General features: G+C 46.4%; 1 protein-coding gene across 1 annotated transcript; it reads left to right on the forward strand.

Moving 5' to 3' along the window:
• The first annotated feature begins 113 nt into the window (after positions 1-113).
• Positions 114-12,365, forward strand: LOC142310682 (trypsin-like). Its single transcript, XM_075348264.1, has 5 exons — positions 114-153; positions 4,674-4,824; positions 5,154-5,407; positions 10,300-10,436; positions 12,216-12,365. The coding sequence occupies exons 1-5, from the start codon at positions 114-116 to the stop codon at positions 12,363-12,365; spliced, it is 732 nt and encodes a 243-aa protein (XP_075204379.1).
• The last annotated feature ends 2,153 nt before the right edge of the window (positions 12,366-14,518 follow it).

The following is a 14,518-nucleotide window of genomic DNA, read 5'->3' on the forward strand; positions in this document are numbered from 1 at the left end:
CATTGATAACCGTCTCTCCTCGTGCACCGTGGTGTGGTGGTGGAGCGGCCTGCACCTTTCTTTATATATACCTGGTCTTTGCATTATTTGGGTGATTTCTTTGGACGTGGATCATGAAGCTTCTCCTGCTCTGCGCTCTCCTCGGAGCTGCGGGTGAGTCCTGGTCCGGGCGATCATAAATGCAGAAATTGTATTAAGTTTGAATCACTTTTCCCTCTCTCCTCTATGAGCAAAATATATTTATTTTATATCTTTAGATTTCCATGTTGTTATCATTTTGATTAATTTTGGGGGCTTTTTAACGTCTTTACGGCTTTATTTCCCTTTTACGTAACCTGCAATAATGTAAAAAACATGTCTATCATTTGTGATTTCATTACAAAGTAAAGAAAATAAGAACAAATATATACAATATACAATATATAGTCCTTCAGAATTTTCCTTATTTTTAATTAAGACCTAAAATTACATCAGCTTTTCACAAAATAGATAAAAAACCAAATCAAACAAAAGAGAAAAAAAATATGACTTGGTAATGGTTTTTATTGAAGAAAATCACCCAATATCATATGTCTGAGAGTGGCAAAAGTAAGTGAATGATTAGGATTAAATAATTTGAAGGTGAAATTAAATTCCAGTGTTTTCAATCAATGGGCTGACATTCAGATTTGAGTGGGCGACCTGTTTTTAAAGAGCAAGGATCTTTTAAGGATTGATCTTCAAAACATTATTTTTTTAGGAATGTATCATGGCACAGATTTCTGAAGAAGAGTGGTTGGTGCTTATTAGGCACAAAAATGTTACAAAACCATTTCTAAAGAGTTTGTGCTCCACCAATCCACAGTCAAGCAGATTGTTTAGAAATGGAGAAAATTCAGGATCAGAGAGCAAAAGAAGAACAAAGTGTATAATAGTGCATGGGGCCACAAAAGGACCCAAGGTAACATCTAAGTAACTAAAGGTCTCTCTAACATTAGTAATATTAATGTTCAATAGTTCACCATCAGGAGGAAACTGAGTGACAATGGTGTGTATGGCAGGATTGTGAGAAGAAAGCCACTGCTCTCCAAAAAGAACTTGGCTACCTTTCTGCAGTTTGCTAAAGATCACCTGGACAAGCCAAAAGGATACTGGATTAATGTTTAGTGGAGGGATGAGACCAAAATAGAGACTGATGTGAACAACACTCATTTTTGAAATGTATCATGGCACAAAGCAGATTTCTACGGAAAAAGAAGAGTAGAAGGCAGGAAAGGTTTACAAAACCATTTCTAAAGAGTTTGGGCTCTACCAATGCACAGTTAGTGTACAAATGTAAGAAATTCAGGATCAGAGATCAAAACAAACATATAGTGTATAATAGTGCATGAGGACACAAATTAACCCAAGGTATCATCTAAGTAACTAAAGGCCTCACTGACATTAGTACTATTAATGTTCAATAGTTCACCATCAGGAGGAAACTGAGCAACAATGGTGTGAATGGCAGGATTGTAAGCAGAAAGCCACTGCTCTCCAGAAAGAACATTGTTGTCTGCAATTTGCTAAAGATCACCTGGACAAGCAAAAAGGATACTGGAATAATGTTTAGAGGAAGGATGAGACCAAAATAGAGACTAATCTGAACAACACTCATTTTGCAAAATGTATCGTGGCCCAATGCAGATTTCTGCGGACCTCAGAAAAAGAAGAGTAGAAGGCAGGAAAGGTTTACAAAACCATTTCTAAAGAGTTTGGGCTCCACCAATCCACAGTCGGATTGTTTACAAATGCATTAAATTTAGGTTCAGAGATCAAAAGTAGAGCAAAGTGTATAATAGTGTATGAGGACACAAAGGAACCCAAAGTAACATCTAAGTAACTAAAGGCCTATCTAACATTAGTAAATATTAATATTCAAAAGTTAACAATTAGGAGGAAACTGAGCAACAATGGTGTGTATGGCAGGATTGTAAGAAGAAACCCACTGTCCTCCAAAAAGAACATTGCTACCTTTCTGCAGTTTACTAAAGATCACCTGGACAAGCCAAAAGGATACTGGATGGTTGAGACCAAAATAGAGCTTTGTGGTTTCAAAAAGAATATAGAAAAAAAACCTTCATTACAGCATAAAAACTTCCTATCATCTGTGACACATGGTGATGGTAGGATCATGGTTTGGACCAGTTCTGATGCATCTTGGGCATCATTAATGGAACAATGAATTCGTAAAATTCAATGGAAAAAGTCAGGACATCTGTCCACAAGAATACCGTCAAGAGAACATAAAGACTGCAGCAAAACAACGACCCAAAGCCACAAGTTGTTCTACAGAAGAATGGATAAAGAAGAAAAAAGGTAAAGTTTTGGAATGGCCGAATCACAATCCTGACCTTAATCCTATAGAAACGCTGTAAAAGGACCTGCAGTGGACAGTTACTGGGAGAAAACTGTAGCACCCATGGGGCAGGGGTTAAATTTACTTGTCACCGGCCAATGTTGTTGGGCCTGGTTTGTCACAGGTGGCCCTACCTGGCTTCGTTACCCCGAGGTGTACACCAAAAAGGGGATGATGGTGATGAAGGATGCAGGGGATAGTAATGGTTGTCTCGTGACGCCAGTGATTAGCCGTTGCTGCGGTCGCTGTCCTCTGGGATGGATGGTGTCGCAGATAGGATAGCTCAGCTTCCCGCAGGGGAAGCTAGGCCACAGGGAGGATGATAGAGGTGGTAGTGGCCGTTGGCGCTGAGGCGCGGGGCACCAGCAGCGGCAATGAAGGAGAGACATGGTAGTTGCGGTTCCAGGTCTTTACTTAATGTCCTTTGGTTGCCCGGGGATTACCAGTCTCTGCCGTGATGGGCTCCAGCCGATCCAAAATAATTCTGAGTTCACGGCCGGTGTTCCCACTGTGTGTCCTTTCTGGTCGGGGTCCCTCCAATCCCGTGTATGGAGGATGGAACAGGCTGCGGGTGTTTCCTGCACTCTCCGCAGACCCTGGATTCCCCAGTAGCTGTAGAGAGCCCGGGCTGAGCTGCCTGCTCCAAGCCACAGGTCTTGTAGTGCTCCCAGAAGTGTAAAAGGTGATGCCTGGACCGAAGTCCTGACTGTCCTCCTCACCCCAAGCTGTGCCCGGGGTAAACTGATTAAAGGGTCAAGATGCTCCTTCCTTTTCCCCAGTAGTGCCCACTTCACAGGTGGTTGTCCTATTGACCTGGAAAGTACCATGCCTTGTGATTGCCACCCACCTATCTACCCTAGGCCAACCCCAGTGGGAAAGCACCTAACTGTGTGTGGTTTGTGGATGTGAGAAACACCAGCAGTTAACCTCTTCCTTACCCGTGATAAGTACCGCACTTGAAGTGAGGTGCAGTACCCTGTGGCGACTGAAGCCTCAGGGGCGCCACAAAACCACCAACACAGCCAAGGTGATCCAGTTTTGTAGGGACAATCAGGCTAAAATTTCTCCATCCGATGTGCAGAACTAATCGACAATTACCGGAAATGTCTAGCTGCAGCTATAGCTACACAGTCCCACCAGATACTGAAAGCAAAGGTTCGCTTCTCTCTATCTATCTATCTATCTATCTATCTATCTATCTATCTATCCCTCTATCTATCTATCTATCTATCTATCTATTTATCTATCTGTGTTTGTGTTGCGGGCGGGGGCCAGACTGTAGCTAAGGGGCTGCTCAGGGATGCGGGGCTGGGGCTTTTATGTTTTCTGCTCGAGTGGGAACCGGACCCAGGCTCGAGCAGCGGTCCCCCGCCCACAAGTGAAAAGGGGATATTTACAGGGGAAATTGTCTGTGACGTGACGTCACCCGTGGGTTGCAGTGATGAGATGGTGGCATCGCCGCTGCCTCTGGGGACCGTGCCCGGGACTGATGGAGTGGGGCAGCAAAGTGGAATCCCCTCCACGGGTAGGGGAGTTGTAGTCCCAGGGCCCAGGGTAATGTGAGAGGTTGCAGGGAGCAGTCTTTAGGAGGCAGGAAGTAGAGCACTTACAGTTGGTAGTCGTGGTGCTGGATGAGGCTATGCTCATGTGGAGGGTCAAGAGTACACAGAGTCCTTTTGTCAACCAACTTGCCATTTGGCCGGTCACCTTTGGTGGGTGTTTTTGGGTCCCACACCCAGATGCGCAGCCAGGGCCCTTCCTTCCACTCTCTCTGTCTGTCTCCCTCGTGTCTGGACTAGTCCGCTGGAACGGCCTCCGGAACGAGTCACCACTCTCGGCACCGGCGGGCTACAACCCTGTCCCGGTCGCCTCAGGATCCCCGCGACCGGATCTCCATCGCCTGTGGCCCTTACTGCCACCTAGTCCGGTAGTCCATGGCTTCAACCCCGACTACCAGCTTTACCAGGGAGCTCCAAGCTTCTCCCTGTCAGCGCTTCGCTGACTACAGCACAACTCAACTTAACTCCTCTCACCCCCTCCCTTTTTCCTGGGGAGGGGGTGAGTAGGGCCTGATTGGATGGTGTACATCTGTGTGGGGATTGTGTAGCTGCCAAGGAGAATTAACTCTTTCTGTGACTACCTGGTTTTGCCAGGGCGTTACATTTTCATATCAGTAATTCATCTATCGATCCTGTGATTTTCAGAAGTAATAGACTTTTCATTCTTGGTGTTCTAACGTTAATGAATATCAATGTTGAGAATATTTTGTGACTCACATTTATGTCTTTTTCTTCAGTCGCCTTTGACGATGATAAGATTGTTGGAGGTTACGTCTGTGATACGAATTCGGTCCCATGGCAGGTGTCCTTAAATGCCGGCTACCACTTCTGCGGAGGGTCCCTGATTAATTCCCTGTGGGTGGTCTCCGCCGCGCACTGCCATAAGCAGTAAGTAATGATTGATCCAGTAGACCACGATCCATTTTCTAGGTTTAGATCTGCACATTCAATTGCCTTCAGCGCTCACTTGTATTGACAATGGTTTTTCCAGTCTTCAGTGCACACGAGCTACCAATAAATGATACACCATTATTTCGATCATAGTGGAGTCAGTCCAATTCTAAGGTATCCAGGCATTAAGTCCAAGCTGTTATCTGCATTATTAATACATGTGAGCCTGAAGATAGTTGTGTTCTTATCATCTGAAGTTCTCAGCTCCTTCTCTTCTGATATCTCTGTACCACACATGTCCATATTGGTTTTGCTTCGCATTACAGGAAGGTGCAGGTGAGACTCGGAGAACATAACATCGACGTAAGTGAAGGCACCGAACAATTCATTAACAATGCCAAGTCCATCAGACATCCCAAGTACAGCTCCAAGACCCTGGACAACGACATCCTGCTGATCAAGTTGTCTTCACCCGCCACCCTCAATGCCTTCGTCAACACCATCCCTTTGCCTTCTGGATGTGTCGGTGCTGGCGCCAGCTGCCTGATATCCGGCTGGGGAAATACTCTCAGCAGTGGCTGTAAGTTAAAAAAACTTTATAGTTCTGAGTAGAGATGGGTGAACCCCCAGATGTTCAGATTCGGCAAGTCCAGTAGGACTTAAAAAAAAAATCAGTTTGATACCGGACTTGAACCCAAACATGCGCTCATATGCCGAAAGCCATATATTTCTATAGGGACCCAAACTTGAATGCTGTAAAATGATGTTAGTAAGGGCTGGTCGGCTGCAAAAGGAAGCAAAATAGAGATAGAGCAGGACAGTAATACTTACTGAGTGCCCTTCGCTGCTGTCACACTGCTTCTGTGTTCATTCATTAACTATCATGAATATTCACTACTTCCCCTGCCCACCCTCAGTGACAGCGTTTTTGATTGGTTGCAGTCAGACTGCCGGCATCTGTGATTGGTTGTGGATTGTAAACATAAATAATTGAACAAAAAATGGCGTAGGGTCCCCCATATTAGATACCCAGCACAGATAAAGCGGACAGCTGGAGGCTGCAGCCCCCAGCTGTGTGTGTTATCTTGCCTGAGTAGTAAAATACAAGGGATCCCATGTGGCTTTTTTAAAATTATTTAAATATTTTAAAAAACTGACTGCATTCCCCCTGAATTTTGATACCCAGCCAAAATAAAGCAGACAGCTGGGGTCTGGTATTCTCAGGCTAGGGAGGCCCATGGTTATTGGGGGCCCCTAGCATAAAAATAGCAGCCCACAGATGCCCCAGAATTGGCACATCCATTAGATGCGCCAATCCCGCTGCTTTACCCAGCTCATCCTGATTACTCTGCTGCAGTGGCAATTGGGGTAATATAAGGGGTTAATGACAGCTATGATTTGTCAAAAATTCACAGCTGTCATCAAGCTCAAGGTTAGTAATGGGTAGGGGGTCTATGAGACCCTCCATTACTAATCTTGTAAGTAAAAAGAAATAAACACAAAACACATAGTAAAATCCTTTTTCTAAACAAACAAAAACATCCTGTTTCTATAATTTATTAACCCCCAAAACACCCCTGCAGGTCTGACATAATCCATACAAGGTTCTACGATGCTACATCTGAGGTTGCAGTGCATGGTCACAATAGAAAATGTGACTGTTCGCTGTGGCGTCAGGGACACACCTGTGAGCTGTCACATCACTGAGCTCACAGCTGGAGGTTCCCACAGTACCCCAGCTGTGACCTCAGGTGAAATGACTTCAGGTGAACTCATTGAACTCAGTGACCTCACCTCAGATGAACTCATTGAAGTCAATGCCGGATTACTGGATCAGTCTATGGTAGTGCTTACTCATTACTATTACTAGTTACGGGTACACAGCACCCAAGCATGGTCGTGCCCGCTCATCACTAGTTACGAGTACCAAGCACCCGAGCATGGTAGTGTCTGTTCATCACTAGTTACAAGTACCGAGCACCCGAGCATGGTAGTGCTCGCTCATCACTAGTTACAAGTACCGAGCACCCGAGCATGGTAGTGTCTGTTCATCACTAGTTACCAGTACCGAGCACCCGAGCATGATAGTGCCCACTCATCACTAGTTATGAGTATTGAGCACCTGAGCATGGTAGTGCACGCTCATCACTAGTTAGACTACTGATACTGAGCTTCCGAGCATGGTAGTGCCCACTCATCACTAGTTACGAGTACAGACCACCCAAGCGTGGTAGTGCCCGCTCATCACTAGTTACGAGTACTGAGCACCCGAGCATGGTAGTGCCCGCTCATCCCTAGTTACGAGGACAGAGCACCCGAGCATGGTAGTGCCCGCTCATCACTAGCTACAAGTACCGAGCACCTGAGCATGGTAGTGCCCGCTCATCCCTAGTTACGAGTACCGAGCACCTGAGCATGGTAGTGCTCGCTCATCACTAGTTACCAGTACTGAGCACCCGAGCATGGTAGTGCCCACTCATCACTAGTTACGAGTAATAAACACCCGAGCATGGTAGTGCCCGCTCATCACTAGTTACAAGTACCGAGCACCCGAGCATGGTAGTGCCCGCTCATCACTAGTTATCAGTACTGAGCACCCAAGCATGGTAGTGCTCACTTATCACTAGTTATCAGTACTGAGCACCCGAGCATGGTAGTGCCCGCTCATCACTAGTTACGAGTACCGAGCACCTGAGCATGGTAGTGCCCGCTCATCACTAGTTACGAGTACCGAGCACCTGAGCATGGTAGTGCCCGCTCATCACTAGTTACCAGTACTGAGCACCTGAGCATGGTAGTGCCCACTCATCACTAGTTACGAGTACTGAGCACCCGAGCATGGTAGTGCTCACTCATCACTAGTTACGAGTACCGAGCACCTGAGCATGGTAGTGCCCGCTCATCACTAGTTACCAGTACTGAGCACCTGAGCATGGTAGTGCCCGCTCATCACTAGTTACGAGTACTGAGCACCCGAGGATGGTAGTGCCCGCTCATCACTAGTTACCAGTACTGAGCACCCGAGCATGGTAGTGCTCGCTCATCACTAGTTACGAGTACTGAGCACCCGAGCATGGTAGTGCCCGCTCATCACTAGTTACGAGGACAGAGCACCCGAGCATGGTAGTGCCCGCTCATCACTAGCTACAAGTACCGAGCACCTGAGCATGGTAGTGCCCGCTCATCACTAGTTACGAGTACTGAGCACCTGAGCATGGTAGTGTCCGCTCATCACTAGTTACCAGTACTGAGCACCCGAGCATGGTAGTGCCCACTCATCACTAGTTACGAGTACTGAGCACCCGAGCATGGTAGTGCTCACTCATCACTAGTTACGAGTACCGAGCACCTGAGCATGGTAGTGCCCGCTCATCACTAGTTACCAGTACTGAGCACCTGAGCATGGTAGTGCCCGCTCATCACTAGTTACGAGTACTGAGCACCCGAGCATGGTAGTGCCCGCTCATCACTAGTTACCAGTACTGAGCACCCGAGCATGGTAGTGCTCACTCATCACTAGTTACCAGTACTGAGCACCCGAGCATGGTAGTGCCCACTCATCACTAGTTACCAGTACAGAGCACCTGAGCATGGTAGTGCCCGCTCATCACTAGTTACCAGTACTGAGCACCAGTGCATGGTAGTGCCTGCTCATCACTAGTTAGGAGTACTGAGCACCTGAGCATGGTAGTGCCCGCTCATCACTAGTTACGAGTACTGAGCACCCGAGCATGGTAGTGCCCGCTCATCACTAGTTACGAGGACAGAGCACCCGAGCATGGTAGTGCCCGCTCATCACTAGCTACAAGTACCGAGCACCTGAGCATGGTAGTGCCCGCTCATCACTAGTTACGAGTACCAAGCACTCGAGCATGGTAGTGTCTGTTCATCACTAGTTACAAGTACCGAGCACCCGAGCATGATAGTGCCCACTCATCACTAGTTATGAGTATTGAGCACCTGAGCATGGTAGTGCACGCTCATCACTAGTTAGAGTACTGATACTGAGCTTCCGAGCATGGTAGTGCCCGCTCATCACTAGTTACAAGTACCGAGCACCCGAGCATGGTAGTGCCCGCTCATCACTAGTTATCAGTACTGAGCACCCAAGCATGGTAGTGCTCACTCATCACTAGTTATCAGTACTGAGCACCCGAGCATGGTAGTGCCCGCTCATCACTAGTTACGAGTACTGAGCACCCGAGCATGGTAGTGCCCGCTCATCACTAGTTACCAGTACTGAGCACCCGAGCATGGTAGTGCCCGCTCATCACTAGTTACGAGTACCGAGCACCTGAGCATGGTAGTGCCCGCTCATCACTAGTTACGAGTACCGAGCACCTGAGCATGGTAGTGCCCGCTCATCACTAGTTACCAGTACTGAGCACCTGAGCATGGTAGTGCCCGCTCATCACTAGTTACGAGTACCGAGCACCTGAGCATGGTAGTGCCCGCTCATCACTAGTTACCAGTACTGAGCACCTGAGCATGGTAGTGCCCGCTCATCACTAGTTACGAGTACTGAGCACCCGAGCATGGTAGTGCCCGCTCATCACTAGTTACGAGTACTGAGCACCTGAGCATGGTAGTGCCCACTCATCACTAGTTACGAGTACTGAGCACCCGAGCATGGTAGTGCTCACTCATCACTAGTTACGAGTACCGAGCACCTGAGCATGGTAGTGCCCGCTCATCACTAGTTACCAGTACTGAGCACCTGAGCATGGTAGTGCCCGCTCATCACTAGTTACGAGTACTGAGCACCCGAGCATGGTAGTGCCCGCTCATCACTAGTTACCAGTACTGAGCACCCGAGCATGGTAGTGCCCGCTCATCACTAGTTACGAGTACTGAGCACCTGAGCATGGTAGTGCCCGCTCATCACTAGTTACGAGTACCGAGCACCTGAGCATGGTAGTGCCCGCTCATCACTAATCGCTATGTAGTGAATTTAAGCTAAGTAAAAAGCGGAGCTTCGAAGACAACAATAAGGCTATGTGCGCACGTGTGCGCTCAGCACTGCACCTAAAAGGTGCGCTTCAGAGCGCAGCTGAAAAGCTCCGTTCTGAAACGCATGGTGCCGGCAGAGAACGTGCGCTCTGCATGCAGCTCCTGCCATAGACAGAGCAGGAGCTGCCGGCAAAGCGCACGGAAGAAGTGACATGTCACTTCTCAGAACGCGCGCTTCGGGCAGCAGCCGAAGCGCTGTGCTCTAAGACGCCACGTTCGCACGGCCCCTGCACAATCTCCATAGATTATGCAGGGGACGCAGGACGCATGCAGTTACGCTGCGCTACAAAGCACACGTGCGCACATAGCCTATTATGATGTGAATCAGCCCTGAGTTTTGGAGCCACAGTATCTGGAATAATACTATATAAAGCGTGAATATTCAAAATTTGAATTAATAGCACTTTGAGTTATTTGGTTTACGGCCGAGCACTAACTTTACCACTTCATTTATCATTTTAGCTAATTACCCCAGTCTCCTGCACTGTGTGGACGCCCCTGTCCTGAGTGACGCTCAGTGTAATAACGCCTATCCGGGAGAGATCACGGCCAACATGGTCTGTGTTGGCTGCATTGAAGGAGGAAAGGATTCCTGCCAGGTAAGCTGTTTTTTTCCCCTCAATTTCACTTTTTTTTGTCTTCATTTGTATGGATCTAGCAAAATGGCAGTAAGTTTTTATTGGGGCCAAATTTATTTGTGCACAAAGCAAATCTGCTGACCGAATATGAGTGCATATGCCTGATCTGAACTGGGAGAGTCACTCGGTGAATCACACTATAGATAGATATTTATGAAGTTATAGCTGCAGTGGAGAACCATGAAGTACAAGTAGCCCTCGACTAGTGAGCTTAAGGGCGGCTTTGCACGTTGCGATATTGCACGTGCGATGTCGGTGGGGTCAAATCGAAAGTGACGCACATCCGGCGTCGCAGTCGATATCGCAACGTGTAAAACCTTTTTGACACGATGAACGAGCGCAAAAGCGTCGTTATCGTATCACCGCTGCAGCCTCCGATATTTCCATAATGCCGGTGCAGCGACAGGTACGATGTTGTTCCTCGCTCCTGCGGCAGCACACATCGCTGTGTGTGAAGCCACAGGAGCGAGGAACTTCACCTTACCTGCCGCCGGCTGCAATGAGAAGGACGGAGGTGGGCGGGATGTTTACATCCTGCTCATCTCCGCCCCTCCGCTTCAATTGGCCGCCTGCCGTGTGACGTTGCTGTGACGCCGCACGACCCGCCCCCTAAGGAAGGAGGCGGGTCGTCGGCCAGAGGGACGTCGCACGGCAGGTATGTGCGTGTAAAGCTGCCGTAGCGATAATAATCGCTATGGCAGCTTTCACTAGAAATCGCATGTGCGACGGGGGCGGGACTATCGCTGCAGCATCGGTAACACATTGTTACCGATGTCGCAGCGTGCAAAGCCCGCCTTAGGCTCCTGTAGTACATGGTCAGACGCTCAGCAGCTGGAGAGGAATTGTTCGGCCAAACTAAACTTTTCTCGGATGATCCCTCAATGTTCCAGGAACAGAACGTGCCAATTCTTTGGAGAAGATGTCGTCTTCAAGACACAATCATTTTAACTTCTTCTATCTGGAATTTCCAATGTTCTGAATCTCTGATCAAGATCAATGATCTTTCCCCTTGACCTTCAATATTTCAGTTATTGTAAGAACATGATGGACATTTTCCATTAGTCTTCCAAAATAATTTTTTGGGGGTGAAAGTTGACTATTCACTCTTAAGGCCGCTTTACACGCAACGGCATCGCTAACGAGATGTTGTTGGGGTCACGGAATTCATGACGCACATCCGGCCTCGTTAGCGACGTCGTTGCGTGTGACACCTACGAGCGTTCACTAACGATGAGAAATACTCACCTAATCGTTGATTGTTGACAAGTCGTTCCTTTCCCAACTATCGTTGCTCATTTTGGACGCAGGTTGTTCGTCGTTCCTGAGGCAGCACACATCGCTACCTGTGACACCGCAGGAACGAGGAACAACAGCGTTCCTGTGTCCTCCGGCAACGAGGTGGGAGTGTCGTTCTTGCGGCTGCTCTCCGCCCCACCGCTTCTATTGGTGGCCCGCTGATTGACGTCGCTGTGACGCCGCACGAACTGCCCCCTTAAAAAAGAGGTTGTCCGCCCACAGCGACGTCACTAGGAAGGTAAGTACGTGTGACGCGTCCTAGCGATATTGTTTGCCACAGGCAGCGATTTGCCCGTGATGCACAAACGACGGGGGCGGGTGCGATCACTAGCAATATTGCTAGCAATGTCGCAGCGTGTAAAGCGGCCTTTACATATGTTTTATAATGTTTGCCATGTTGCAAACTGGGACACAGAATAATCTAATTTGATTTTTTTCTTTTAGGGTGACTCCGGTGGACCCGTGGTCTGTAATGGGGAACTGCAGGGGATAGTCTCCTGGGGATACTGCTGCGCCCGCCCAAACTATCCCGGAGTCTACACCAGAGTCTGCAACTACAACTCCTGGATCGCAGACACCATTGCTGCAAACTAAATGTTTCACTGATTGCAAATGTTTATAATCCTTCATTAAAATATATTTTCTGCGAAAGATCATATTATTTACATTGTTTAGGTGCTATTTGAGTCACTGTAAGTTTTCATTCTGCTGCAATCATCCACAGCATAGGGGACAACTTCTAGATCAGTGGGGTCCGGCCGCTGAGACCTCCACCGATCGCCAGAACATTACTACTAAATGCAGATGCTCCACCTCTGCTCAATGCATTCTATATGGGGACCTCTGGAGAAAGCGGAGTACAGCGCTGTAAGGAAGGTGCAAAATAGGATAAGGAATACCTTTTTAATAGTAGTACCTTATTATTTATTATTATTATTAGTTTTATTATTATTATTATTATTATTAATAATAATAATAATAATAATAATAATATACAATACTACGTTGTATTAAAGGCATGCAATAATAATAAACTACTATCACTGGACATTAAATATGAATAGAAAACAAAGTACTATTACAATATTTAAAATATAAATAATAATACTTTTAATAAAATAGAAAAGAGAATGTTCTAGACCAGTAATAAGTATTATAACTATAATGATTTGGAAAAATGACGTGGGGTCTACCTATTTTTGATAACCAGCCATGGTAAAGCAGACAGCTGCAGGATGGTATTATTAGTCTGGGTAGGTCCATGGTTATTTGACGCTTCCCAGCCTAAAAATAGCAGCTCGCAGCCACCCCAGATTTGGAAAGCCCATTAGATGCACCAATTCTGGCTCTTTCCCCAGCTCTTCCCATTTGTCTAGTGCAGTGCAATCAAAATAATGCTTGTGGGTTTGATGTCAGCTGTGAATTGACAGCAGAGATAAAGCCCAGAGGTTAGTAATACAGAGGCATCTATCAGACACCTCCATTACTAATGGAAATATTGGTTAATATTGAGTTAAAAAAAAAACCATACACAGAAAAAAAAGGTTATTTGAATAAAGACTACCCCACACTCCCTTATTCTTCAATTCATTAAGTAAAAAGAAATCCTGGAAGTTCCAACGATTCCAATGGAGTTATGTCGCATGACATATATTGATCAACGGGTCATTCCCAGTCAACGGTAGCCCGAAATTTCTCATGTGCGGTGACGTCAGTAACTTAGTGATGTAATTGTGGTGTCTGATAGATGCCTTTCCATTAATAACCCCTAGGCCGGATGCAGCTGTGAATTCACAGCTGACATTGACCTCAAAAGTACTACCATGACTGGCACTGCTCCAGGACAATCAGGAAGAGCTGGGTAAAGCACCAGAATTGGAGCATATAATGGATGAGGGCTGCTACTTTTAGGCTGGGAAGGGCCAAATAACAATGCACCTTACCAGTCTGATAATTCCAGCCGTCTGCTGTCTGCTTTACCTTGGCTGGTTTTCAAATAGAAAAGGGACCCCACACTGTTTTTTTTAACTTATTTATTTAAATATTTTTTTTAAAAACAGCATGGGATCTCGTCTAGCCAGCCAAGGCAAAGCAGACAGTTGAGGGTTGCAGCCCCCTGCTGTCGGCTTTACCTGCGCTGATTATCGAAAAAAAGGTGGGAGCTCACTTCATTTTTTTTTCCTTTATTGATCACAGCAGCGTAAAAGCAACTTCTGCATGCAAAAAAGCTTGTTGATTGGCTGCACTGCAGCCTTTCAACAAACTTTATTACATGTGAACGGTACCCCAACTCCAAACTCGGAGGTTTTTTAAAGTCTGTGTTCGAGTCCGGACTCGGATACAATCCCCAAACTTTCGACTTCCAGTTCACTCATCCGTATTTCAGATTTTTAGCTGATGGTGATAAAGAACAAGCATAAAACGCACAAATATGATTAGTTTAATAAAAGCTTTATTGTATAAAAAGAAATAAAAAAAATAAGCACAAAAAATATAGGTGATGACATCATGAAAATATGCAAAGAAGGGAAAAGGTGTAATCAATAATATATATGAAGGCCAAGGTAAAATCAAAGAGCAAGATGGAAAGCTATACCCAAAAATATAGAACATGCAATAAAATGTCACTTTTGAAAATATGGGACTGAAATAGAGTGCCATAGTATAACGGTATTATATAGAAGTATATAGTATCATGGTATTGCAGGACTATGGGAAGATGACATCTGTGTCTACTATCGAGTCAG

Source organism: Anomaloglossus baeobatrachus, chromosome 5 (assembly GCF_048569485.1).
Source record: "Anomaloglossus baeobatrachus isolate aAnoBae1 chromosome 5, aAnoBae1.hap1, whole genome shotgun sequence".
NCBI classification, from domain to species: domain Eukaryota; kingdom Metazoa; phylum Chordata; class Amphibia; order Anura; family Aromobatidae; genus Anomaloglossus; species Anomaloglossus baeobatrachus.

Excerpts from the sequence above, each read along its gene's own strand:
- LOC142310682 (XM_075348264.1), top strand. The coding sequence starts at position 114 with ATGAAGCTTCTCCTGCTCTGCGCTCTCCTCGGAGCTGCGG. Across the intron at positions 4,825-5,153 it reads GCCGCGCACTGCCATAAGCA|GAAGGTGCAGGTGAGACTCG; the intron begins GTAAGTAATGAT and ends TTCGCATTACAG. Across the intron at positions 10,437-12,215 it reads GAGGAAAGGATTCCTGCCAG|GGTGACTCCGGTGGACCCGT; the intron begins GTAAGCTGTTTT and ends TTTTTCTTTTAG.